A 27750-nucleotide genomic window follows, 5' to 3' on the forward strand; every position below is an offset into this window, starting at 1 on the left:
TCTGCCATCCTATTTTTCTTTATTATAAACACACAGTACAGTTATTTGAATTATTAATGATTCTGAATTTAAACCTTTATCCCGCTCGCCCATCCTTTGTTTCTCGAGAGATTAGAGTGTTGATTACTTTATTGCCTCAAAATCCAACCATATACCACCATCCAGGCGAGTCAAAAATTCCTTCTTATCCAAAACATTGTCATTACGAGTTTTAGGATTCACTTTGAGATGGAAGTGACGCACCAGCTCTACAATAGCCGCTTTCCCTTGAGTTAAAGCAAATCGCATACCTATAATTGCCACATCATTATAATTAATATAGGCTGAAGAAATTCCTTTTATGTATCTATATGAACTTACCCATGCATATGCGTGGTCCATCACCAAAACCCAAATATTTGCCTTCCTCTCTGTATTCCTTAAGGCTTTTATCCCCCAAAAATCGTTCGGGCTTAAACTTTTCAGGCTCTTCAAAATATCGTTCGTCGTGATGATAGCTGTACGGAATAATAACGACAACTTCTCCCTTTTTCATTTTGTACGATCGACCGTCACTGTTTACAAACTCATAAGGTTTGGTGCAGAGTTTGGTATTCATTGGCAGTGGTGGCAAGATACGAATGGCTTCTGCAAAAAGAGGTAATAGTACATGAATGAAAGAAAAAGAATTAGCAATAAACCAAATTGTTCACAAGTTTACAGAAAATTTAATCTTTCATTATAAATTCATGTAAGAATTTGCGACGAATACATAGTTTGATCAAATATTTTATTTGGAATTCCATCTGTTTTTTGTTTAAACATAAATGGTCTTATTCACAAAACTTAATAAAGATTTAAAATAGGTTTATTTGACAGATTTCCTTATCCACAATTTTCAAAAACGTCGTGTCGAGGGAATTCCCCACCCCCAAAAACACCAACCAACAGGACACTTTTACCGTTTTGGGTAATGTGGGTATCAAATGAAAGGTGTTTGGAAGTTGAATACACATTTGTTTTAAGAATTTGGTCCAAGGTATCTACGGAGCCTCTCCAATCCCAAAAACACCCTAAACGAGCATGAATGTCCAACGTCACAAAATGGGTATAAAATGAAAGGTCTTTAAGAGTAGATTACGAATCTGATATACACATTTGGGACAGAGTCTGGGACTGACCCACCCACCTAATACACTTCAATAAGACGTGTAATTCGATCGGGATAATATGGGAATTAAACGAAAGGTCTATGACAGTAGAGATCGAATCCAATGTTGATATAAGGATTCAAGTATCTGGTTCACGTCCTGCCGTTCAGCCGATCATGTAGATCTCGCTGTTAAAGGACTCAAATAAATTGTCTTTTGGGTCTTAGCGTCGAGGGACTGACCCTCTCCCCCAATAAAAACCACACCAAACTGTCATGTAGGACGGCCTAGAATATATTGTACTCAAATGAAAGAATGCGTCAGAGGGAAATTGCCCTCCCCTACCCATCATATCATCCTACCCAAAAAAAAAAGGAATTAAAAATTATATATGAAGGCCGATCAGGATAGAATAGGACAGCAATTAAAGGTCTTTGGTAGAAGAGTATACTTTTTACACTCAAATTGGGATAGATACAGGGGGACCTACTGATCTTTAAAAATATGGTATCCCAAGTGGTAGCTTTGAAATACGATTTTGAATGTAGATAACCAACAAAAAAAAAATTAATTTGTGAGGATCTGAACGAGACCCGTAGCCTTGAATATCTTGATCGCCGCCTTCAAAATGCTTGACATTATAGGTCTCCAAGAAAATCGTGTTCTAGCATGCCCGCCCCTAAACTGGCCATGTTTGCCTACAATGGCATGGCACCCAATTACAATTGCGTCTCAAATAAAAGGAATTTAAGATTAGAGCACGAAGCAGATGTGTTTTCAGGGCTAAGTGCGTGTGTGTCCGCCGCACCTCAACTGGACATATTTGCTGATTATAGGAAATAGGGGCTCAAACCCGATATCTGTCAAGTCAAGTGTTTCAGGAATGACCCATAAACTCCCCCCGAACTACACATATATACATACTACAGCAATATGTAGCTCAAATGTGGTTTTTGTGAGTAGAGTATGAACTTGATATCCACTTTCAGGCCAAAGGGTTTCAGTACTCCATCCACCACCAAAACCAAGAGAATAAAGTACATGTAACATCCAAACTTTAATGGGCGGACCCTCCCCTTATCATATTTTCAAAATTCCAGATTTTGGAGATGGGTGGGGCGATTTATGCGAAATGGCCGTCCCACCTCGAAAGGCTGTCAAATGGAAATTTAAACCAATTATGACAATATTATATATATATATGTAACCCTAATATTGTCATTATTGGTTTAAATTTCCATTTGGCGGCCGGGTCGGCTGCTCTACTAGCTGCACAGGGCCCGTTCCGCTGTATCTTCTTTCACTTTCTTATTTTATCTGAGCCTTATATTGGAACGGTCAGGAAATAAGTACTGTTTGGGGGATGCTTCTTTTAAAAATTTTTAAAATAATTGTAAATGTTCAAATTAGCAAAGAATTCAATAATTTTGCAACATGAATTTGGCTTTTATGTTACAGAATGCAAATTTATTATGCTTTTTCTGTTCACACACATGAATACCTACTTAGGTTAGGTTAGGTTGCAAAGACCTAAGCCGATTACTGGCTCAGGTCTAAAAATTCCGTGCTACTTACAAAATCCTTAATTGTTTTCAATGCCACTCCCCTAAGTTGGTTCATGTCTGATATTGTGTCTCCACCTAAGTACCCGTATCTGTTGGACGCGAAAGCCGGGCAATGACAAAGGAAATGCTTCTCTTCCCCGCATGCCCTACACATCGTATCACTTGCCGCACCAATTTTATATAAATGAGCTAGTAGTCCTATGTGTCCCGTTATGATACCAATAGCTATACTGACCTCCTTCTTGCTTCCTTTCAGTAATAGCCTCGTCTTCTCACGATCTGGATCTCCCCATAGGATTTTCGCCGTACTACCGACCGTTTCAGTAAAGATTTTCAGACTCGACGTCCTCGCGTTAGCACCACACCACTTCACGCATTCCGTGATCGCCCGGATTTCCACCTGCAGGACCGTATTATGGTCAGGCAGTCTAAAACAGATCTCAGTCCTTTGGTTTTCAATGTAAACCCCCAGGCCCAATCTGTCCTCTAGCTTTGATCCATCCGTGTAACAAGATCTTCCAGATGGCAATACTAGGGTTCCGTCAATCCAAGACTGTGCCGATGGCAGCAGTGCGTCGCACTCGACTTCAAAGGTTTTCAATGTAAACCCCAGGCCCACTCTTTCCTCTAGCTTTGATCCATCCGTGTAACATGATCTTGCAGATGGCAATACTAGGTTTCCGTCAATCCAAGACTGTGCCGATGGCAGTATTGCGTCGCACTCGACTTCAAGGTTAATCTCAGCTATCCGATCGGAAACCTCTCCACTTCCTTCCAGGTTTCCTATCGACGCCTCGATTATACCGCGATGGTATGAGCTGCTCCCATCCTCAATCCATTCTCCTATCGCCTTAAGTCTCATAGCCGTTGTGGCTGCCTCACACTTAATCTTTATGTCAATGTGTCGAATATCTAGAATAGTCTCCAAAGCCCTAGTGGGCGTGGTCCTCATCGCTCCGCCTATGCCAAGACAACATGTTCTCTGAACCTGTTGTATGGTCCTTATGGAAAGGAAACGTGGTGCGTTAAATTGGCCCACCTTCGTCTTCCTCGTGAACAGGCATATTTCAGTCTTCTCTGGGTTAACATTGAGACCCTGGGTCTAGCCCAGTCATATGCCATATGCAAGACCCCTTCGGCCCTTCTCCATAGCTCGTTCGGATCCTTACCTCTTAGAAGTATTATAACATCGTCTGCGTAGCAGACGGGTTCAAATTTCTCCTCAGTCAGCATCCGTAATAGGTCATTTATGGTGGTCACCCATAGGAGTGGCGATAAAATGCCCACTGTGCGTGCCCTGTGCCACTTTCTCCCTTATATTTATGCCATGAGACACACAATTTATCCACTTGTTCCTTATCATATCTAGTCCCTAAGGACCGGGTCCACCCGGTACTGGTTAAGGGTTGGATCAGTGTGTTGGTCTGCACATTTCTAAAAGCCCCCTCGATGTCAATGCATGCCGCCAGTGTGTACGTTTTGGCATCAAAGGATTGTTCTATTTTATGCACAACCTCGTGCAGGGCAGTCTCCACAGACCTTCCCTTGACATAGGCATGCTGTTTGTATTTGAGGAGTTCTCTGAATGTCATACTCTTTATCATGGTGTCCACAATACGTTCCATGGTTTTGAATAGAAAGGACGTAAGGCCTCTTTCTGTAGTAACGCCGGAAATATCCCATCAGGTCCGCTTGACTTCAATGGTTTGAAGCTCCTCAAGGATACCTTCAACATAAATTCCGTTATTATAAACCTTCGATCAACATCATTATTCCAAGATTCCGGTTTCTCCGTGAGTCCCGTCGTATCCTGCCGAAAATGGGATTTCATCAAAAGCCTCAACATGTCCTCCGTTGTCTCTGCTCTCACTCCCATATCGTCTACTAGAGTTTCAGTTTAGACATGGGTTTTTGAGAGAAACTTATTTATCTTGGCAGCGTCATTAACGCTATCGACCTGTTCGCAGAAAAGCTTCCAGGAGGCACGTTTTGCCGCTCTGGTAATCTTATTGTATTCCTTGAGCCGTGTGTAATACACATTCCAATAAACTTCGGCTTTTTTAACGACGTGCTCTGTTAAAAAGTCTGCGGACCTCTTTCCCGATATTGCGAATTTCCCCGGTCATTCAGGGTTTTTCTTGGACTGATTTCCTTTCCCGAAGAGGACAACCATCTTCGAAGGACCTCTCCAGTGCAGTCGTAATACTGTTGACATTTTCGTCAATGTCTTCTATGCTTGGACAATCTAAATTATCTTGCCCAAGTCTTCTTCTCAGTAGCCTTCCGAATTTTGTTCAGTTGGTCTTCAACTTATTCCGGAAGCTTGTCGGATTTGGCGCTGGCTATTCTAAATCTAATGTAGCGACGGTCAGAGAAAGAGTGTTCCTCATCGATCAGATTTTCCGAACATATCGTCACATCTAATACCTCCTCCCTAGTAACAAATTAACAAAGGTAGCTGTGTTACCAATATTAAGTGGTATTAGGTCGTAAAGTCTGCCAGGACTTGGCCCCGCTTACTAGTGTTGGTACTACCCCACGAAATGTGGTGAGAGTTCGCACCGCACCCTATTAGTACCTCGTTTCAGTCTGGCAGACAAAGACAAAGCGGGGAGCTCTGTTTCTTCGTCAATATTTTAGGATCGCTTTCTCGGTCTGCTTGTGAGCTTAGCAAAGCCATCGCTCACTTCAGCTGTTATCCCGATGCCCTCATCTCTCGATTCGGATGCGATGACTGTTTCATTGGCACAGTCGCTATCTGAATCGGAGTCCAGAAACTCCACCTTTACTTAAAGGCTGGGGACGAACTGTGTATCCCTCTGGTTTATCCATCTCTTCCTCATTTATTAGTCTGACGACTAGTTGTGCGCTTGAAGCATTACTCTCGACTACAGGTACCAAGACACCCACACCTATAGGAGGGGAGGACAACATGCTGCTGTCTGACGCCACCACCGCAGATGTTGAGTCTTAGGAGTCCATTCCTAGCCTACTCCAAAAGGCTTTAAAATTTTTTCATAATAGGTAGTACCTATTCCGAGATACGAATATATATTTATTTTTTCTTTGAGGAGCGAAATAAAGACACGGCCGCTTCACTCAACGACTGCAATACAATACCTACTTTACTCAAAGCAAAAAAATGGCCCTTTGAGCGTATGCCTTCCTACTTTCTTAACAAACTCTGCATCTTTTAAGGTAAACAAAATATTTTTGTGAATAATGCTAGGAAGAAGATTTGATTATTGAAAAAAATTACATGATCAACAGATCGTTGGACATAGCCATTGGGATACATTTCGAAAGGTGACTATAATTTCTTGTTTGCTGCCACAGCTCTGCTCATATCCACATAACTGTCGTTTCTCAAGGCTTTGTAGCTCATTTTTGTGATACTTATTTCAACAATGTTAAAAATATGTATATATGATGTTGCGCAGCTATATCACCCCCTTTTACCTGCAGATCAGTACCATGTTTGGCTTAAAATAATGTTTAAATCTATGCATATGTGCCATGCTTTACCACAGACGAATTCCCTGTACAGTCATTACCATTAACGAAGTGACTTTTACATGAAAAAGTGGCAACTTCACGACTAACATTTAACCACATAAATGTAAAATTCTTCAACATCAGCCATATTTTACGCCCATGCCCCGACGAAAGACGAGGACAGGCAGAAAAAGGGTATTTTCTACGAGCCCCTAGAATGAAAGATAAGGAGATTTTAATGCGAAAATAGGGAAGGAAAATTACTTTGGACCAACAGTCAGAAAATGTGGCCTACACGAAAAACTTCCCATAATGGATAAAGGCTAATAGATTTCGTCGTGGCTAAAAACATGGTAATTCCAACATCGATGGATTCACACGGCCACATGGCTTTCACCAGATCAAAACACGAGAAACCAAATAGATCATGTTGTGATTGATGGAAGGCATTCAAACAGCGTGTTAGATGTGCGATCGATGCGAGGGGCGAACATCTATTCCGATCATTACTTTGTTGCAGCAAAGATTCGCACACGTTTTATGTTAGGTTGAAAAGAGGGGGCAGATATTAATCTGCCCCATACCATGCATACACCTAAGCCAATAATGGACTCACACACGTCTTAGAGTGGCGAGAAAAGTACGATCTGACACTGCACGGAAACTAGACGACGGAAATCTGCAACACAACAGGTGGCAAACACATACTCCACTCAGCTGACCCTATTGCTTGGTATCGGGAGAAAAGGAGAGAGGAGAAAAGTCTATTCGGCAGAAAATGAAAGGAAATGAAAAGAGGTGAGTACGAGCGAATCGAGATGTTCAGGAGCCAGGTCCAAGTGCAAAAAATCTTCCAAATAATTAAACATCAAACCGATGGCTTTGGTACAGGCACATCCTGCTGCAAAACACTTTTCCTAGTTGCGGAACCAATCCCTGATAATAGTATGGAATGTGTACAACCTACTCAAAACGAGGGCCACGTAGCAGTAACCTGGCTAAAAAACAATAAGGCAACACGAGCCGACGGGTTGCCCGATGAACTGTTTACGACCGGAGGCGACATACTCATAAGGTGTATGCATCGGCTCATCTGCGCAATTTGGTTAGAAGAACGCATACCCGATGATTTGAATCTCAGCATACAATGTCCCGTACACAAGAAAGAGGGCAAGATGGAATGTACCAACTACAGAGGAATAAGTCGTCTCCCATTCACGTACAGTATCTTGTACGTGAATGGGAGAGTGTACTTTGTAAAAGATTAAAGTCTAGAGTCAACGAAATGATTGGGCCCTATCAGTGTGGCTTTAGATTTGGTAAATCTACCAAAGAGCAGATACAGGGTGGCTGATGAAAGCCGCTACCAAAAAAAAATGTAATAACTTTTTTTCTATTTAATAATAATAATTTAATAATTAATTTAATTAATTAATTAATTAATTTAATTAATAATAATTTAATAATTAATTTAATAATTTAATTTAACATGAATAAAAGAAAAATGTATTCCATACACCGAAAAAAAAATGTAGCAATATTCATCATTGTAGCAATATTCATCAGCCACCCTGTATTTAAACTCCGCCATATCCTGGAAAAGAACTGAGTAGCATAAATCAACTCCTACCATCGTTTCGTTGACAGCCCTATTCGTTCAAAACTTTGCGAATTGCTGAACTTTGCGCTTGCTGACACACGTTATAGGAAATAGGAAAGAACCTCTCCGAAATGTTCAATACCAAACGAGGTTTCAGACAGGGAGCCAGCCTACGGTGTGATCTCTTTAATACCCTATTCGAGAAGACAAAACGAGATGCAGGGGTGAATAGGCATGGCACACTACTCACAAGAGGTCATATGATACTTGCCCATGCCGAAGACATCGATATTATAGGTCGGTCATCGGAAGAAGCAATCGTATCGAAAGAAAATCAACGAAAATGGGGTTGGCATTAAATGGAAATAAGACGAAGTGGATGATATCAACTCCCACAAAGCCCTGTAAACCCGATCAGATGAAGAAAATGGAAAAAAGCTGGAACTATAACTTTGAGATAGTCAGCAACTTTATCTACCTCGGCACCGTCATAACCTAATCAAACGACACCAGTTTTGAAATAAAACTATCGATAATATTGGCTAACAGACTTTCTGGACTGAGCAAGCAGATGAGGAGCAAAGCCACCTTTCGACAGACAAACATTACACTATAAAAGACTCTGATACGACCAGTGCTGTTGTATGGCTCCGAAGCATGGGTACTTGGGAAAATCTCGTAAAATGTATGGACCAGTTAGCGTTAATGGAAAATATAAGCGTCGTATGAACCACGAGCTGTTATACGACGATAGCATAGTTTAACGCATCAAAATACAACGAAATACAAAATACAAAAAAAAAGACCAAAACTCCGATGGAGTAACCAAGTGAAGAGCAACATCTCGAAATTGTAGAAGAAGCGCAGAAGATCGAGGCGCATGGGCATAGCGTTAATGAAAAATATAAGCGTCGTATGAACCACGAGCTGTATAACGACGATAGCATAGTTTAACGCATCAAAATACAACGTTTGCTTTAGCTAGGTCATGTTGTTAGAATGAATGAAGAAGCTCCAGCAAAGAAGTCATTTGAAGGCAAAATTAAAAAAAAACGCTAAGTGGGAAGACCAAAACTCCGATGGAGTGACCAAGTGAAGAGCAACATCTCGAACCCGGGTGTCAGAAATTGTAGAAGAAGCGCAGAAGATCGAGGCGCATGGGCATATATTCTAAGTTCGGTTATTCTAAGTTCGGTAATGATCAACTAAAGCAAAGTAACATTCAACCGTAGAGGACAATGTTACAAAAATAATAAAAAGTAGTGTTTCCTAAATAAAACGGAATTGCTTGTGCTAAAGATTCTCCAAACGAAAGAGAAATAGGTATAAGTGTGTTAAGTTCAGCTGGGCTGTTGTTTTTATGCGCTCTGTAGACGCTAAAAATTCAAGTCATAAGAGCGGCCTATATATAAACTATGTCAGTTTATGGACCGATTCCGATCATGCTTGGCTGGAAAATGGAAGATGATATACAAATGGTTATCAACATTAGAATTGTGTCTTTTAATATGGAAGTATTTCTGCTAAACTTAGACCGGATAGATTTTGCCCTCAGAAAGAAGTAAGAATGCTTTTGGCCGATGGATGGACAAACTTTGCTACATCAATTGAAAATGGCAAAGTGATCAAGAATATATACTTAAAATGATCTTAGATCGATATGGATTCACAAAGTTAAAATACCCCACATCCTACGGTGGAAGGTATAAAATTAAGAATTTATTCGTCTCTAACATGCAGATGATGTAAAGATCTTCAGATCAATGAGACACTCTGATGAACAGTGTTATCTTCAGTATGACCTTGATACTCTTTACGAATGGTGCAACCAGAACTTTATGGAACATAATATTTCCAATGCAAACACATATCATTTTCAAGAATAACCTCTCTTAAAACTAGCTACTTTTTGGGTTCCAATCAACTTGAAGTAGCCTTTGGCTTTAAAGTCCTTGGATTTCTTCTAGATCAACGCTTAAACTTCCGTCAACACATCTCAATGGTTGTAAACAAAGCACGTAGTGCTCTTGGCTTCATGAAACGCTGGAGTAAAGAACTTAATGATTTCTCTGTGACGAAAAACTTATATACGTCGCTAGTTAGAATTAATCTCGAGTACGGTTTAGTGGTATGGGATCCGTACTACAATATTCATTCAATTTCTACTATTTTGTCTCCGTCGAAATGGGTGGGACAGAAGTTCATTACCTTCGTGTGAGTACCGATTAAATCTTATAAAGCTTCCTACATTAAAAAGTCGTAGAACCATGCTAAACATTACGTTTTTGACTAAATTAATTCATGCTCAAATAAATTCCTGCTTTCTTTTGAGTCGAATTTTCTATAACATTCCTATCAGACCTACCAGATATTTTGATCTTTTGAAAATTTCTTATTATAAAACCAACTATGCCAATAATGAACCTTTTCGACACCTATGTTATCAATTTAATCAACTGAAAGATATAATAGATCTATCTGAGAATCAAGAAAGTTTAAAAAGGAAAATTATATTATTTTTAAATTCTTAGGTTAATACATTTGTAAATATATTGTTATTAGTCTGTAAGGTTATTTGTTATCAATAGACTTAAATAAAAAAAAAACATAGAATTCGTCAGCTACTCACCGTTAAAACATGCATTTAAATAAGGCATCTCGGAAAGACTTTCAAATGTCACTATACCGTCTTCGTTAATATTATTCAGTATTTCTTCTCGCAACTTCTCTTGGATTTTGGGATTTCGTGCCAACTAAAATATAGAATTCAATTACAAATTCATAATTTTACTGCCAGAATTTTGCAAACAAATTTGTCGAATGTAAAGACTAAACTCACAAAAAAAGCGTCTAGTGATAAAAGAATGGTCATTATAAAACGAATCAATGCTCATTGAATACCATTGCAAATCGACGATGTGTGGAATATTGATTTATTTAAAGATATTCATTGCACAAGACGTCTTGTTGGCATTATTACATTAATTCTATATTAATCCTATAACTCAATTAGAAAGGGGTGATTGTTTACTCCATTGGTGAACGCGTTTCGTTTTATTGGCTACATGACCGTGTGTTGGTTTTATTGCTCTTTAATTATAATATTTGTACATTTTGCTCATATACTTGAAGATGGACATAAGACAAAAATTTCCTATTTTTGAGTAAATGATTTTTAAATATTCATCCAATCAATATTTAACTTGTGTGCAATTTTCATATTGGTATCGTGTAGATAGATTTTAAATGTTTTTTTGTTTTTATTTGAATGTAAAGGGCAGTTAAATGCTTAAAGTACATGAGCGATTGATTGTTTACGTTAGTTAGCGACAAAAGGGGATGGTTGAGGTTTGTCTTTATAAAAACGCCGAATGACTTTTCATATTTTTATAACCACCACAATAGGAGGTGGGTATTCTAATCTGATATTTCCGATTGTAACACCTCGAAATATTGACCTGCGCCTTATAAGGTATAAATATTATTGATTGCCTTCACATTCTAAGGCGATTTAGCTGTGCCTGTCCGACTGTCGCTTTGACGATAGTATTGAAACGAATGAAGATATCCGCCTGAAACTTTACACATATACTTCTTATTTATGTAATTTGGGGATTGCAAATGCTCCATATAGTTTCAGCTCCCCCAATTTGACTTCTTGAACTCCTAAACTCCTCAATTTCCATCCAACTTGACCGAAATTTAGTTCGTGAGATATAATACTCACTCCCAACTTCCACCCAGATAGAATCATAAATAGTTATAACCCAATATAAACCGATCGCCGGGTTTGATTTTTTGAGCCTTTAGAAGCCTTAATTTTGGCCGAAATTGGCTGAAATTTCCGAGGTAAAGTACATTTGAGCCCTCCAACGCTCACACTAAAATAAACCAATTATGTCGATAATTATATATGGGCTCATATAAACCAACTTATTATGCCCTTAAAACCTTAATCAATACCCGATTTGATTACTACAAAGTAATTAGAATAAAAACTGAATTAGTGTACATTTGTATCAAAATTCATGGTGGCATTTATCCAAGACTACTTGTAAATACTTACATACAGCAAACAATGTGCAACAGTTTGAGCAGTAGTGAAAAAACCATCAGTTAGGAATGTCATAATATTTGCGCCCATAATTTTGCTGGGCAACTTCTTCTTTTCCTGCAGATGCAACAAAAAATTTAAGAAATCTACGCGATTGTTGCTGTGCTTGCGTCTCATTTCAATGGCATTTTCCATTAAATCGAAAAAGTATTTCGTTACTGATTTATTGAAGAATGTCATTTTCCAGATGTGTTTTGTACAGGGCAGAAGAGATATTGCAATCTGTTGCAGAATCAAGGAGGTTGATGGTCTAAAGAGGTCTTGTACTTGTTGCACTAAATGTGAGGGATTGTCTGAGATACTAGCAGCGTTTATTCCCAAAACACAATCACTCACCACTTCTGTTGTGTACTTAAGACAAAGCTGGAAGCAAGAATTTTTAAAAACATAAAGAAAATTTATTATAATTAAATTAAGTTAATTTCAAAAAAGTTATTCTGTCACTCATTGGAGATTGTTTGATCAATCTTTCATAAATTATTTTTTATTTTTTCTCAAGTGAGCTAAAATTGTACTTACTTCATACATATCCAAACCATCCTGAGGGGGAAGTTTAGTCTTTTGATTTATATAATCTGACAAACGTTTGCACACATCCAAAGTTACGGGATATGCACTTTTAATCTGCATTTGAAAAATAACATTCCCGAGTTAAGTATGCCACTATTCTCTCTAATGTAACTTACTCTATTTGGGGTCATGCCTGGTATCATTTCAGTGCGTCGTTCCTTCCATTCTTCACCTCTTAGGAAAAAGGGGTTATTAGCAGATATCAAGTCAGATTTTTCATCAATCTTTTAAGAACAAATTATGAGAATAAATCACATGTGCACTTTAAACCAGCACTAACATCTTTCTTACATATTCTCCAAATTCATTATCGTGGAAACTGTTGAAATCATTTACATATATCTTGTGAGCAAGTTCTGGATCTAAGATTAAAAACTGTGGCGCACGCCCTGAATAAACGCCAACATATTTGTTCTTATTCCGGAATTGCCTAAAATTAACAACAAAATAATCATTTGCATCTTAAAGAATGCTTATACAAAACATTACAGTTAATTGATATCAATTGACAAATGAGTTGATAATAACAGAAAACGGCATGTGGGCGGCATTAGTACACTCCAATGTACACGCTACCTTGGAGTGTACTCATGCTGAGCTGTTACAAGTTAACAGAAACAAGTAAAAATGTACTATGTTCAGCAAAAACTTTCCACAAATGAACTCGATTGGGCTGTAATTTGATATGTGGAGTGCGTTTATACCCTCCAACACCACAAAAAATTCAGCCCAGATAGGTTCAAAAATAGATACATATAAACCGTTCCTCGATTTGACTTCTTTTGCCTTGAGAAGCTGCAATTGGGCTAAAATTTGTCATAGAAGACATGGCTAGATCGACATAAATTGTCACGATGATTTAGATTGTATATATACCATATAAAGTCACAGATCGAGGTGTTGGATTGTATACTCCCATTATGTTAGGGGACATAAAAAGATTTGAAAGTTTGTCACTTTTTGGTTTTCTTCAAAATTCAAATTTTCTTGACCCAAAAGCATATAGTTTTGCAAGCAAATATTGTGTAGAGTGCTCGTGAAGGGAGTTTTCAAACATCCATATCAAGATATGAGAATCCGATTTTTACATCCACGATTTGATGGATAGATTGGATAAGTCAAAAACAAGTTAAGTACGACTGTCCTGAAACGTATGTGCCCTTAACTTATCGTTATGTGCAAACAGCGCTGCCCTGTCATTTTTTCGACAAATCGTCAAAATTGAGAAAAGAAGTCGTCAAAATAGTAAATTTTTTCTGTAAAAAACTCACAAAATCGTCAAACCTAAAATGAGGCTAATACATTAAGTTTTCGTGATTTTCAAGTTTTTAAAGGTTAAGTAATTGCTAGATTTTGTTCATTGTAAATTTTGAAAATTTGCCCATAAACAAGGAGCCTCCTATAAACACTGCTTACAATTTGTTTCTGATATTCTTGCCAGGCGTTCAGCTTGCATGCTACCCTTCAGCGGGCATGCTATCCTTTGCGCTACGGTGGCCGATGATTAAGTTAACTATTATTATAAAAAAAATCCATAAATATTTAAAATCCAAAGACAAAATTTCAAGGAAGTATTTTCTAGAGTAGTAGTGGGCTAATCCACAAATACTATTGCACATTATTGTGTGCGTGCAAAAGAATAAAAGCCCATGGGCTTTAAAATTAGGTTCATACCACGCCCTAAGAGGGTTCATTTCTGGTATTGTGTCCCCACCTAAGTGCCGTTGTCTGTTAGCCGCGAAAGCAGGGCAATGACATAGGAAATACTCCAACGTCTCATAATCTTCATCACATATATACCTAAGCTTGGTTACCCGAAGCGTACCAACGGTTTCGCTACTCCACAGTGTTGCATGCGCGTTTGTCGCCCACACCCTCCTCTGGCCTTCACTTCCTCCTCTGGCCTAAATTGTCTTCTCTTTCATTCCCCCTTACTTCGTTACGGCCCGCATCCGAACGATGCGGATCGTGCCAAAATATTCAAGATATTCATTAACAGGTAGTGGCAGTTGCCCAACAACAAAATATTAGCTGCGTTCGGGAACTCAAAAATATGTGCAAATTTGCAGAAGAGAGCGCGAGGGATAGTAAGTTTTGAAAGTTAGAAAATAAAGAACATGCAAATTTCTATTGGGACTTTTTTTGCCGGCAGAAATTTGCTACTTTGAACAGATGTTTTGTAATGGTCAGCTGTTTTATGAAAAGCAGCAGTTACATGAAAATAAAAAAGCTAACGCTAAAATGGTTCAAAAAGGCAGAGGAAAGTAAAAAATAATAATATTGTTTATTGGCAATTATTAAATTTGTTTCATTTTTATTTACTTTTAATGAAGATTCACTGCAGGAGCTATTGTTCAGGTACAGAAAACTCAACAAATAGAAGTTGTAATTTTACCTCAAGTCGGTTGTTCTATATTAGAAGGTAAGTGCAAAATTTGCAGAATTATTAGGAAAATCTTGAAAAATTCAAATATTGAAGCCTTCCAAACACCAAGAAAAGAGCTATTATCGGTTTCTTAAGTGTTTCGATGGAATCATCCTCATCGGGAAGCTACGATGAAACAGTGGGATTAGAAAAAATTAGCTCAATTTAGTCTGCTAATTGTGAACGGATACAGATATCTTCAATGATAACAAAGTGTCCGTAGCCGCCACATTACCAAATGGAAAGCTCCCTCAGTGGTTGTAGCAATTTGTCTAGCCACAATATCCAGTCGGCACATGAAGTGTATACGGTGATGGAATTTAAAGCAGTTGTAGTCCTATTCGGCCTTCGAAATGCATGCTGATGCACGGCGAATGGAAATTGTCCAACGAGAGCAGTCCCTCATGCGCTTTGGCTACTGATGAGAGAAGAGAGATCGGTCTGTATGACTCCCCCTTGCTCGTGTCCTTTCCAGGTTTCAACTGCCCATCTTCCAAACATCGGGTACTATAATAGTGTTCGAATAGGCTGAGGAGTTGTAAGGTACTCGACTCCAGGCAGATCCAGATTCTTCAGCATCAATGTAGATATTCTGTCTGGGACCAGCGACTTGGCGCAACGGATGACATACGTAGTTTCGTTGTAGCAGTGTGTTGTACACTGAGGCGGTAGCCCTTGCCGATGAGAGACTCCATCGGGCCAACCTGCTGCCAAGGGATTTCACGGTAATTTGTGATGCCTGTCCAGCGGCACGGAGATCATAAATACGATCAATGGCTCCCCCTTCTAACCTTTTTCACTCTCGGGTCAATAAATTTACGTTTATCTAAGGAATACCTCAAAGGTATCGCCAGCATTTTTTATTTAAAAAAAATTGGTTGTTCTCCAAGCAAGCAAATAAAAAACTAACCAAAACAAAAATCAGCTGTTTTGTGCAAATTTTCACTGGAAGTCGTTAGCGTACTTTTGCTTGCAAATTTTTTAAAAAGAGTGAAATGGCTTTTACTCTCTTGCAAATTTTAACTGGAAAAGTACGCGAACTGACCTATTGAATGCACTCTCTGTCAAAATCAGTAATTAGTGCAACTGTGTTTTTGTGTATGTTACTAGTTCGCGTCATTTTTCGTTGTTTGTGTGTAATTGTTCTTTACTATAATACACACACAGCCAAAACTCGTTGACAGATAGTGCACTTTGCGAAAAAAAATTCTATTCAGCTGTTAACAGTACACTATCTGGTAATTATGTCATGGATAGTGCCATATTAACAGAAGGCGTTAATTTTCCAGTGGTCTAAAGACAAAATTTTAATACGATTTTCCAACCTATTTCAGTGAAAATTTCTCTAAAGAGAAAATTTCGATTAAAATATTTGTAAAAGCTAACTTTTAAAGAAATTCTCTATTAAGACAAAATCTTAACAAAATTTTCGTTAAATCCAAATTTCAATTAAAGTCTCTCTAAAGGAGAAAAGACAAGGTTAGAAAGAAATTGTTTCTAAAGAAAACAATGTAATGAAATTTTCTTTAAAGTGTAATAGTCCTTCGTGGAAAGGATCTGCATCCAATTCTAGAAAGACGAATCTGGCAACCTTGTATTTGTGTTATATTGTATAGATTTTGCAACTCTGTAACGAACTGTTTCCGCATAGTCCTTTGTAAGTTGCGAATGAGAGAACATGTTTTAATTCGGATTCCAGAATCGATAGTAGAATCAGTAAGCAAGTTTCCTTACAAAAGTCCGCTTTCTACTTTGAATTATTTCTACCTCATTGTTTTCTAAATATTTTAAAATAATGTTGCGGTCAGTTAAAAAAACTCAACAAATAAATAAATACACAGCTACTTGATATTTATTTTATTGACAGCTCATTACATTATTAAGGTTAGGTTTAAGTGGCAATTTGCCATCACATTCACTTAGACATTTTCGTCCATTGTGATACCACAGGAACAGAAGAAGAAAATGCCTTTTAGTTCCTACCGTTGAACCATCCAGATCGCTTTAAAAAGCCCAATAACTTGCGAATGTTCACATCCGCTAAATCAGACAGGTTATCATAGAAATGAGAACCTAAAGTGGAACTCCTTATCAGTGCTAGTGCAGGACAAAAACACAGAAGGTGGTCTATGGTCTCTTCTTCTTCGATGTCCTCACAGTTTCTGCAAAAGTTGTTGCTGGCAACTCTCAGTCTGTCAGCATGTTTTCCGATTAGACAATGACCTGTCATGACGCACACAATGACTGAGACGTCTGTTCTAGCCAATGACAGCAAAGCGGTACACCTCTTCAAATCTAGATTAGGCCACATAGTTTTGGAAAGCTCACAGCCCCCTTTTTGTGACCATCTATTATTCGTCGCCTTTCAGGCCTGGTCCTGAAAACTTAGCTTACATGCCGGCAGAGGCATAGAGGAATGTGTAGGGTAATTCCTAGTTTCGCAAGCTTGTCTGCTTTAGAATTCCCTAGGATATCTCCGTGGCCTGGCACCCAGAACAGGTGAATTTTGAACTGTTCAGCCATCTCGTTTAGAGATCTGCGACAGTCGAGGGCGGTTTTTGTGTTCAGAAATACGTTCTCTTATGGCTGCCTGGCTGTCTGAGAAGATATTTATGCCAATTGCCGTAATGACATCATATCTTAGCCATTCATCACTTCTTTAAATGCAAGGATCTACGCTTCATACACACTGCAGTGTTCGGATAACGTTTTGATATGAACAGTTCTAGATCTTTAGAGTACACCCCAAAGCTAAGCTGATCATTTAGTTAGGAACCATCCGTATAGAAGTCTATGTAACTTCTGTTATCAGGGATATCGTTGTTCCAATCGGTTCTATCAAGAATAGTAGTACAGTACATTTTATCAAAAAGCGGCTCAGGTAGGGTGTAATCCACCCTGCCTGTCCACACAATGTTCGTAACCGCCACATGACCAGTGAGAAAGCTCCTTTAACCTCACGACAGTGGTCGCTGCAATTTGTCTAGCCACAATGTCTAGAGGCGTAAGATGTAGCATCAAATTCAGTGCATCAGATGGTGTCATCCTCAGTGCAGCTATGATGCACAAAGAAGCCATCCTTTGGATCCGGTTAAATGTTGAGTAGTAGGTGGGCTTTTGAAGCGCCGTCCACCAGCCCACAACACCATATAACATCCTAGGCCTGACAACTGCAGTATATACCCAATGCGTGACACGCGGTCTAAACCCCAATTTTGCCAATGGCTCTCTTGCAGGTCTATAGGACAAGAGTTGCCCAGGTATTTATTACCAGGTATTTTTCTGTAAATGAAACCTTCTCTCCTCTCAAGGACAGGTTCCATTGCAGGCAACTTGTATCTCCTGCTGAAAAGAACTATTTCTGTCATGCACTAATTTATATCAAGACCAATTTCGGTAGCCCACTTTGCTGTTGCACGTAGAGCTTCCAAAAGTATATCTCTTTGAGAGCTGTGAAACTTTCCCCTAACCACAATAGCCACGTAATAACCACTTTTACTCCCTTTTCTTCCAGAGACAATAACATATTTCTAATAACTTCAATCTTTTAAGATCCATAGATCCCATGCCTGTCGTAATGCATCTTATAGTAAGTAAGTTATTAGTAAACTTTCTTACGGTAGAGTTCATGCCTAGAAACTTCATCTTCTTCATGATTGACCTTTGTTTTACATTATTGAAGGCACCGTCAATGTCAAAAAATGCAATCATTGTATATTCCTCACAGCGAGAGAACCCTCTATGTAGCCGAGTATGTCGTGAAGGGCTGTTTAGGTGGATTTGCATTTACTATATGCATGATACTGCCGCGATGACAGACTAATAGGACGAAAAACTTTCGCCTACGTGTGGTAGGGTTACATCATCAGGACCTGGACATTTGTAGGAGTCGAAACTTTTTATCGCCCAAAGGATTTTCGGCTTAGACACAATTTTCCTAATAACCTCCGACGAATGCATACCAGTAACAACCTTTTCTGGCGCCACTTTGTCCGTTGAAGAATTTCCTGGAAATGTGTATCAACGAGTAGTTCTAGTGTTTCCTCACTAGACATTGTCCATACATTCTCTGACGTAATTGGTCTCGAGGACAGAATCTTCCTTAGTCTAGAGGCCTCAGATGTATCCTCCACGGAGCTGCAGAATTCTACCCAGAATTTGTTCTGAGCCTTTCTCAGCTCGCCCTTATATTTTCTTAGCTTAGCCTTATAGATGTCCCAATCGTGTGGTGCTCTTGTGGCTTTTGCTCCGTTGACGAGTTTTCTGCAGTCCTTCCTTAGACCAACCAGCTCTGGGGTCCACCATGGCGGTCGCTGTTTGCATCTTGGGTTGGCACTACGACATGCTGACATAAGCGAATCATTCAGGGCCTTCGTGATCTGCTTGACCACTATGTCTATATCCTCCGTAGTTTCCACTTCCTTTTCTGGTACAGAATTTGTGCCGAAATTTGTCCCAATCCTACTTTCTTCTGTTTAGCCGAGGGATCACTTCTGCAGTATATTCTCCAAGGCTGTAACTAATATAACGATGATCAGAGAAGCTGTGGTCATCCAACACTTCCCAGTCGAATATTCTGGCGCTTATATCTTCCACTACAAAAGTAGAATCTAGTACCTCCTGCCTGTTAATAAAGGTCGGTTTATTCCCTTTATTATAGTATATTCGAAAAGCAGCTCACCCCTTTGTGTCAGGTCCCACTTCGATACAATCCCCTCCCATATCGATTGTGGCAGGGGGTTTTTCTGTCTCCTGCAATCCGTCAGACAGATACCAGCCTTCATCGTCACAAACTGGAGGAGACCCAGGAAATTCCGCAAGGACATCGGAGTTAACTGATGAAAGTAGCATTGACTATCCCACTCCAATTATTCCTAGGTATATAGCCCTGTTCTTCTCCCTTGTCGACAACTGCTATCATCAAACTGTCCCCAGCGACATTAGCAATTGTTTGCCATAGTCACATCTTACTATTGTTTGCCATAGTTCTTTTAGGCATGGGGTGCCCTCCAGGTGACCGCAGCCTTTTGGCTGACCGCGGTGCAGTTTCCGAATCTAGTCGTGTAGTCTTTGGGGTAGACTGTGCAGCAAATTCGCGAGCCCTAGTTTTGGAAGTCTCTCTCCCTTTTAGTGAGAGTCTTTGGATCATTAACAACAAGCCACTCAATAGAACTGAAAGCGATGCGTCTTCTATAATTCTAACCTCTTAAAGAGTGTGTTGATTTGCCGGGGAAGGTCGAAGGCCTAGTCAAATTATAGTCATGCGAAGAAAGAATAGGTTCGGCCTTGTCCTTAAGACACGAACCAGGTGTCTTCGGCAAAACCCCCAGCTGACCAGTCGTCTGTCGACTAGTGGAGCCTAGAGCAGCCGCTCCATTAGTCAAGGTTTCAGTAGCAGGCAACATGTTACAGCCTGATACCACCACCGCAGCTGTTGAGTCTTTGGAGTCCATTCCCGGGCTCTAGATCTGCCACTCCATTGGAAACAGATTATCAACCGCCTAATGAATACCTCTATCGTAACTATCCTTGAGTGACTTAAATTTTTCTTCCAAAAAAAAATTAACTATTACGAGTTACAGGAAATTCTTGCAGAGCGAAACAACAAGATGTCCGCTCCACTCAACGGTTCAAACAAGTAAAAAGGCGTTAAGTTAGGCCGGGCCGAACTTTTGATACCCACCACCACGGGTATTTATGTAAACCACCTTTCATCAAAATCAGGTGTAAAATGCATACCTATACCCCATAGCAGCTGTATCGAAATATTTTCGGATTGATACCAAATACTTATAAGTAAAAGTCATTGTTCAATTGGGTATAACAAAATATTGATCTTTTTAGTAGCTATATCTAAAAATAAACCGATCTAAACCATATACGACACGGATATCGAAAAGCCTAATATAAGTCAATGTGTCAAATTTCACTGAAATCGAATTATAAATGCGCCTTTTATGAGGCCAAGACTTTAAATCGAGATATCGGTCTATATGGCAGCTATATCCAAATCTGGACCGATTTGGACCAAAATTCAGAAAAATGTCGAAGAGCTTAACACAACTCACTGTCCCAATTTTCGGCGAAATTGTTCAATAAATGCGTCTTTTATGGCCCCAAAACCTTAAATCGAGAGATCGGTCTATATGGCAGCTATATCGAAATCTGGACAGATTTGGACCGATCTGAGCCAAATTGAAGAAGAATGTCAAAGCGCCTAACACAATTCACTGTCCCAAATTTCGGCGATATCGGACAATAAATGCGCTTTTATTGGCCTAAACCTTAAATCGAGAGATCGGTCTATATGGCAGCAATATTCAAATCTAGACTCATCTGGGCCAAAGACTGTAGCGTGATTTCAACAGACAGACGAACAGATGGACGGACATGGCTAGATCGTCTTAGATATTTACGCTGATCAAGAATATATATACTTTATTGGATCGGAAATGGATATTTCGATGTGTTGCAAACGGAAAGCCAAAATGATTATACCCCCATCCTTCGGTGGTGGGTATAAAAACCGTTATATTGCAAGCGGAAGGTGTTGGTGGTAGCGTTGCCAAACGTCAAGGTAGTGGTCTTAAAAAGAAATGCAACAACACTTGAAATGGTTCGGAGAGTGAAGGCTCGAATTCAAGAAAATCCACGCCGTAGTAGTAATCAAATGGTTAAAAACCTGAACATGAAAGCATGCAACATATCTGGATAAAAGAGCTCAAGGTTAAGCCTAACCAGTTCGAAAAGGCTCATGATCATACACCAAAGCAAAAAATGAACGTAAGTAATTGAGCACACGAACGGCCATCCGAAGTAATTCTCCAACCGAGAAGGGTTGAAGAGGGTTATTTACGGCGTGAAAGAATAATAAAGATGGTATTTAAAGAAATGCATATATGCAGTGTCATTATAGTATAAACGTAAAAAATTAAACAATCATGTTTCGCCTATCGTTTTAAATTCGTATAAATGACAATTATCCACCCTTGTCTAGCATCCTATCCTTATCCGTTCACTTATTATTGACATATGAAATTTAAAGGTCCCACTTTCAACGGTTTCGTAAAGGGTGATTTTTTTGAGGTTAGGATTTTCTTGCATTAGTATTTGACAGATCACGTGGGATTTCAGACATGGTGTCAAAGAGAAAGATGCTCAGTATGCTTTGACATTTCATCATGAATAGACTTACTAACGAGCAACGCTTGCAAATCATTGAATTTTATTACCAAAATCAGTGTTCGGTTCGAAATGTGTTCATTCACCGTAACGTTGCGTCCAACAGCATCTTTGAAAAAATACGGTCCAATGATTCCACCAGCGTACAAACCACACCAAACAGTGCATTTTTCGGGATGCATGGGCAGTTCTTGAACGGCTTCTGGTTGCTCTTCACTCCAAATGCGGCAATTTTGCTTATTTACGTAGCCATTCAACCAGAAATGAGCCTCATCGCTGAACAAAATTTGTCAAAATTTGAACACATTTCGAACCGAACACTGATTTTGGTAATAAAATTCAATGATTTGCAAGCGTTGCTCGTTAGTAAGTCTATTCATGATGAAATGTCAAAGCATACTGAGCATCTTTCTCTTTGACACCATGTCTGAAATCCCACGTGATCTGTCAAATACTAATGCATGAAAATCCTAACCTCAAAAAAATCACCCTTTAGAAGATAAATTGGTGGCTCAAATCCGGAAACTTGATTTTGATTGTAGACCTATGGTCTTCGGCAAACTTTCTTCGAATACGACATAGATTTTGGAAACCGCTTTGACGAAGATTAAACCACCCTGTGGTACTAACAAATCAGTTTTTTGTCATCTGTCAGTTAAACATTAAAAGAAGATGATGAAACGTTGGAGCATTTCCCATGTCATTGCCAGCCTTTCGCGGCTAACAGACACCGGAACTTAGGGGACACATACCAGACATGAACCAACTTAGGGGAGTGGTATGGAAAACAATTAAGGATTTTGTAAGTAGCATGGAATTCCTTACTTACAATTTTCTTGTTTGGGGTCACTTTTTGGAGCGCACAACAGGCCGATTACTGGATTAGGTGTATGTCCATAGTGGCATGAGACGGATTAATATCTGCACCCTCTTTTTAACCTAACCAAACTATAATTAAAGACAAGATTACGGACTTTATTCGATCATAATATTTTACCATCTCAGCAGTTTGGGTTTCGCAAAGAAGAAAGCACTGTGCAACCCTTAGTGAAAATAAGAAATGTAGAAAGTCAAATCTCTATTTGTTTGCTATTATATTTTAGAGCTTATTGCAGCTTTTTCGAAACAATGTGCCATGGTGGACACGACAACTAAAGAGTCGTGTTGACTTTAGTTTAATCGTCGAAAGAAAAATCCTTTCATTAATCCTTTTCATAGTCAGTAACATATTATGATGGTATTTTTTGTTTTTTTTTTTTTTTTTTTTTTGAGCTGTTGAGCTCTATTTCTGACATCAAAAGTAAATTCGGCAGCATACAAGGGGTTTTAAAAAAGGACTTTTCCGACTCAAAAACATTTTCGGAGACTTGAAGTAGAAATTTCAGCACGAAAATGCATAGATATGGCTTGGTTTTGAAACCAAAATGTTAAGATATTAAAGTGGTCTCCGTGTTCTCCGGTTTTAAATTTTATGTAAAGAGTATAGGGATTGATAGAGACTTAAATTTTTCAAGTCCGAAAAACAGTCTGCTTAAGAAAAAAAATAACTCGATGAGGGAAAAAATAATCCTGGTTCAGCAATAAAGCCGATTTTCTAAGGAATTTATAAGATTTTACATTAAAAAGGATAACGAAATGGATCATTAAACAAAATAGCAATAATGGAATATGTTGAAAAAACTTCGTACTCAATTAAGAATACTATAATAATTATAATATTTTACTTTAACTTTCTTGTCAATACTAATTTAAATTTGGACGTTCTATTCAATTGACCCAAATATTTGAATTCATGACTTTTTGGTGTATTGAGAAAATAGTTAAGATTCGTATATTAATTGAGTTTGTGATATTCAAGTAAGTGTATATATGGCAGATATTCTGACGACACAGTAATTATATGCACAGCTAAATTAGCTTTCAACGTTTTAACAGACTCTGCGTAGTATTTTTCAAAGTCAAGCAATTTATATTTCTTTAAAAAATGAAGGATTTATTTCCTACTCAAAATGATTTTATCTTGAACAGTGGCGTAATAACCAGTAAAAAATAGTAAGATGTTCATAAGATGTTTGTATCACTTTTTTAATAAATCTTCGGTATTAAACATTGCCAATAAATTTTTTAAAAGTTGTATGCAAGATCTTTGGAATGTCAGGTTCCAGCGAATTTTTTGAATTCAATGTACAACTTTCGTATTTGAAAAGAGATTTTAATTCTTTTTCTCTGAGTTAATAAATAGTTCAGCAGCACTTCACTGGCCCCATTCACAAATTAATTGGAGAACTTTAATTTAATTTAAAAGGAAATTACTGTGTATGTTATTGTTGTGAACTAATACCTGGAGAATACTTTTTTATACCCTCCACCATAGAATGGGGGTATACTAATTTCGTCAATCTGTTTGTAACACCTCGAAATACGCGTCTGAGACCCCATAAAGTATATATATCCTTGATCGTCATGTCATTTTGAGTCGATCTGGCCTTGTCCGTCCGTCTGTATGACGAAAGCACGCTAACTTTCCAAGGAGTAAAGCTTACCGCTTGAAATTTTGCACAAATACTTTTATTAGTGTAGGTCGGTTGGGATTGTAAATGGGCCAAATAGGTCCATGTTTTGCTAAAGCTGTCATATAAACCGATCTGGGATCTTGACTTCTTAACCCTCTAGAGGGCGCAATTCTCTTCCGATTTTGCACGTGGTGTTTTGGTATCACTTCCAACAACTGTGTTAAGTATGATTCAAATAATCGGTTCATAACCTGTATAGCTGCCATATAAACCGATCATGGGTCTTGACTTCTTGAGCCAATAGAGCGCGCAATTCTAATCCGATTTGGCTGAAATTTTCCATGAGGTGTTTTGTTATAACTTCCAATAACTGTGCTTAATATGGCGCAAATCGTTACATAAGCTGATATAGCTGCCATATAAACCGATGTGGGTTCTTGACTTCTTGAGCCTTTAGAGGGCGTAACACTCATCCCATTTGGCAGAAATTTTGTACAACGGCTTCTCTCATGACCTTCAACATACGTGTCTTATATGGTCTGAATCGATCAATAGCTTGATACAGCTCCCATATAAACCAATTCTTATCCGAATGAACTGAAATATTACACAATTACTTCGACAATGTTCAGCATTCATTCATGGTCCGCATCAGATTATAACTTGATATAGCTCCAATAGCATAACAGTTCTTATTTAATATTATTTGTTTGCCTAAAAGAGATACCGCGCATAGAACTCGACAAATGCGATCCATGGTGGAGGGTATATAAGATTCGGCCCGGCCGAACTTAGCACACACTTACTTGTTTTTAAATCGGTTTGCCAAAAAAAAGGGAGTTTTAATTTAAATTCACATAAAATAAATACCAACAAAACTTTTACTTTTGGAGAGAAAACATTGCCTTTATGGCTTTTTTAAAGAGGCCCTTACAAAAAATGATTCAGCGAATTTCGACTAGGCGAAAAGGAGGAAACAACCATCGGGGGTTTAAAGCCAGTTTAATGATAGAAAAATTATTCATAAAATTTGGTTGTTATACGAAAACGCCTAAGTTTAAGAAAAATTCACAAATCTCTCGTCTTAATCCAATATATAGAAATTTTGCCTCTTTAAATTTACCGCATAATTGAATGCGTTGTACGTTTTGTAGGAATGATATACTCGAACATGTATACGACTTGGGGAAACTGGTTTTTATTGCCAGAAAAGATTTGACCTTGAAATACTTGTGTGCTGCCAACCATTTCAACCGTTTGTTCACACTGCAGACAAATCGTAATTCGTCTTTCCTACCTTTGATTGAACTCACCTGTACACTTCATCCACATCGTAAATAAAATGCCGGCTTTGGGTGAATGTTGCTGGGAATGTTCCGATGCCCGGATAAGATTTAGCTTCCGGCACGCCTTTCTTCTTCCACCCTCCAATGTTGCTTATTAAAAATCCATACAAAAGCCCCAATAAACCCAAAATGAGAGTGGCCGTAATAAGCAAAGAGTCCATCTTATTTACTTTTAAATCAATCGTTTCAATTAAAAAAATTTTGTATATTTATCAACGTACTCGTCAAACAACCGTAACGAAATGTAGCCGGTAACTCAAAAGTTTTGAACTTAAATGAGACTCTGGGACTTTTATTGTGCCCGCTTATCGCAATTGTAGTTTATTATGTTTCGCAGTTTTCGGTGAGAACATAGAGCGGGACAAACGGAAAGTTCTCATATTTGTAGTCATATATGGAGCTTTCCATTGAATAAAGAAGCATACGAAGATATTTCTATTGAATCAATAATAAAAAATTAATATCAAACAGACACACCAACCATCAGTTGGAGTTATAATCCTATCATCCATATGATTTGAGGACACTGGAAATCAACGGTTTCGATTGGGTTAAACTTGGTCAAATCTATGCTTATTTTGGTCTTGCTTCATCCCACACCTCCAAGCGCTGTCACCTGGGTAGCTATCTTTAACATCCATTAATGATAGTGTGCTAAAATGTGCCACGAGTTCACCTGTAGAACGATAACACGATGGGTTGGGGCGTCCGGTTAGTAGCCCATCACCCGGAAAACTTGGAGAAGTAATTTTGAAAAAACGAAGAAGATTAGAAACGGATCCCACTAATTGTGACGACCCCCGCAAACGTTTTAAGGACCATGATTTGCGTATCTGCACCAGATAGGTTGCAGTATATGCACTGGCGGATGTATTGGAGAAGTGCCAGGGAGACATTACCGCCACACAGGAAGTGAGATGGCTCGGTATTAATAAGAACATCAAATTTAAATTTAATTCGTTTTTCACCTTCACATCACATAGGCAAAACGTGTGCAATGTGTTAAGTTACATATGTCAATAGTCAGAGCTGAAAAGGCCACTGTAAATGTTTGGGTTAAGTAATATCATCTAAAGGGTGATTTTTTTTAAGCTAAATGGAAGTTCTTCAAAAAAAAACACACATAAAATTCAGAAAAATATACGAACTCTTTATTTGAATCGATCGTCCATCGCTCCATATAATTTAATGTTTGCAAATTATTTCATGCAAATGTTGACCGCGACTGCGCTACTCTTTCCAACATTTCGACCGGTATCTCACGAATAAATGCTTCAATGTTTTCTTCCTAAGCGTCAGTTGAAGCGGAATTGTCTGTATAGACATGTGCTTTAACATAGCCCCACAGAAATAGTCTCAAGGCGTTAAATCGCACGATCTAGGCAGCCAATTGACCGGTTCCGAATGTGAAATGAAATGTTCACTTAACTCATCTTTCAAGAAGTCCATTGTTACGCATGCTGTGTGGCATGCGAGCACACATTTTAATAATAAAATTCAATAATTTGCAAGCATTGTTGGTTTGTAAGACGATTCATGGTTAAATTATAGACCAAACTGAAGATGTTTGGCAGTGAAACAAAACGTGCGTAAGCAGTTCAAACCAGTGTTGCCAAAAAGATAAAAGCTAAAAAATCACCCTTTAGAGATAACAGCAGCCTGATTATCAAACCGACTGCATTTCTTTTAAGAATATGGATTTCTTTTCCTTAAAAATACAATGTCCTCTTATTAAATTGCAGCACTCTCTAACCCATTTCTCTTTTTGTATTGAATTAAGAGACTAATATCGTTTATTCAAGGCTTCAAA

At 38.5% G+C, this 27750-nt stretch overlaps 1 protein-coding gene across 1 annotated transcript; it reads right to left on the minus strand.

Moving 5' to 3' along the window:
* Positions 1-26210, minus strand: LOC106089987 (probable cytochrome P450 28d1). The gene is made up of 8 exons (XM_013256010.2): positions 25908-26210; positions 12766-12904; positions 12591-12698; positions 12424-12528; positions 11857-12267; positions 10420-10543; positions 361-627; positions 1-290 (listed from the first exon to the last, which is right to left on the minus strand). Exons 1-8 carry the CDS (start codon positions 26099-26101, stop codon positions 124-126), a joined length of 1515 nt encoding a protein of 504 aa, XP_013111464.1. The 5' UTR covers positions 26102-26210; the 3' UTR covers positions 1-123.
* Positions 26211-27750: the final 1540 nt, after the last annotated feature.

Source organism: Stomoxys calcitrans, chromosome 4 (assembly GCF_963082655.1).
Source record: "Stomoxys calcitrans chromosome 4, idStoCalc2.1, whole genome shotgun sequence".
Classification (NCBI taxonomy): domain Eukaryota; kingdom Metazoa; phylum Arthropoda; class Insecta; order Diptera; family Muscidae; genus Stomoxys; species Stomoxys calcitrans.

Excerpts from the sequence above, each read along its gene's own strand:
- LOC106089987 (XM_013256010.2), bottom strand. The coding sequence starts at position 26,101 with ATGGACTCTTTGCTTATTACGGCCACTCTCATTTTGGGTTTATTGGGG. Across the intron at positions 10,544-11,856 it reads TTGCACATTGTTTGCTGTAT|TTGGCACGAAATCCCAAAAT; the intron begins GTAAGTATTTAC and ends TCTATATTTTAG. Across the intron at positions 291-360 it reads TGGACCACGCATATGCATGG|GTATGCGATTTGCTTTAACT; the intron begins GTAAGTTCATAT and ends TGGCAATTATAG.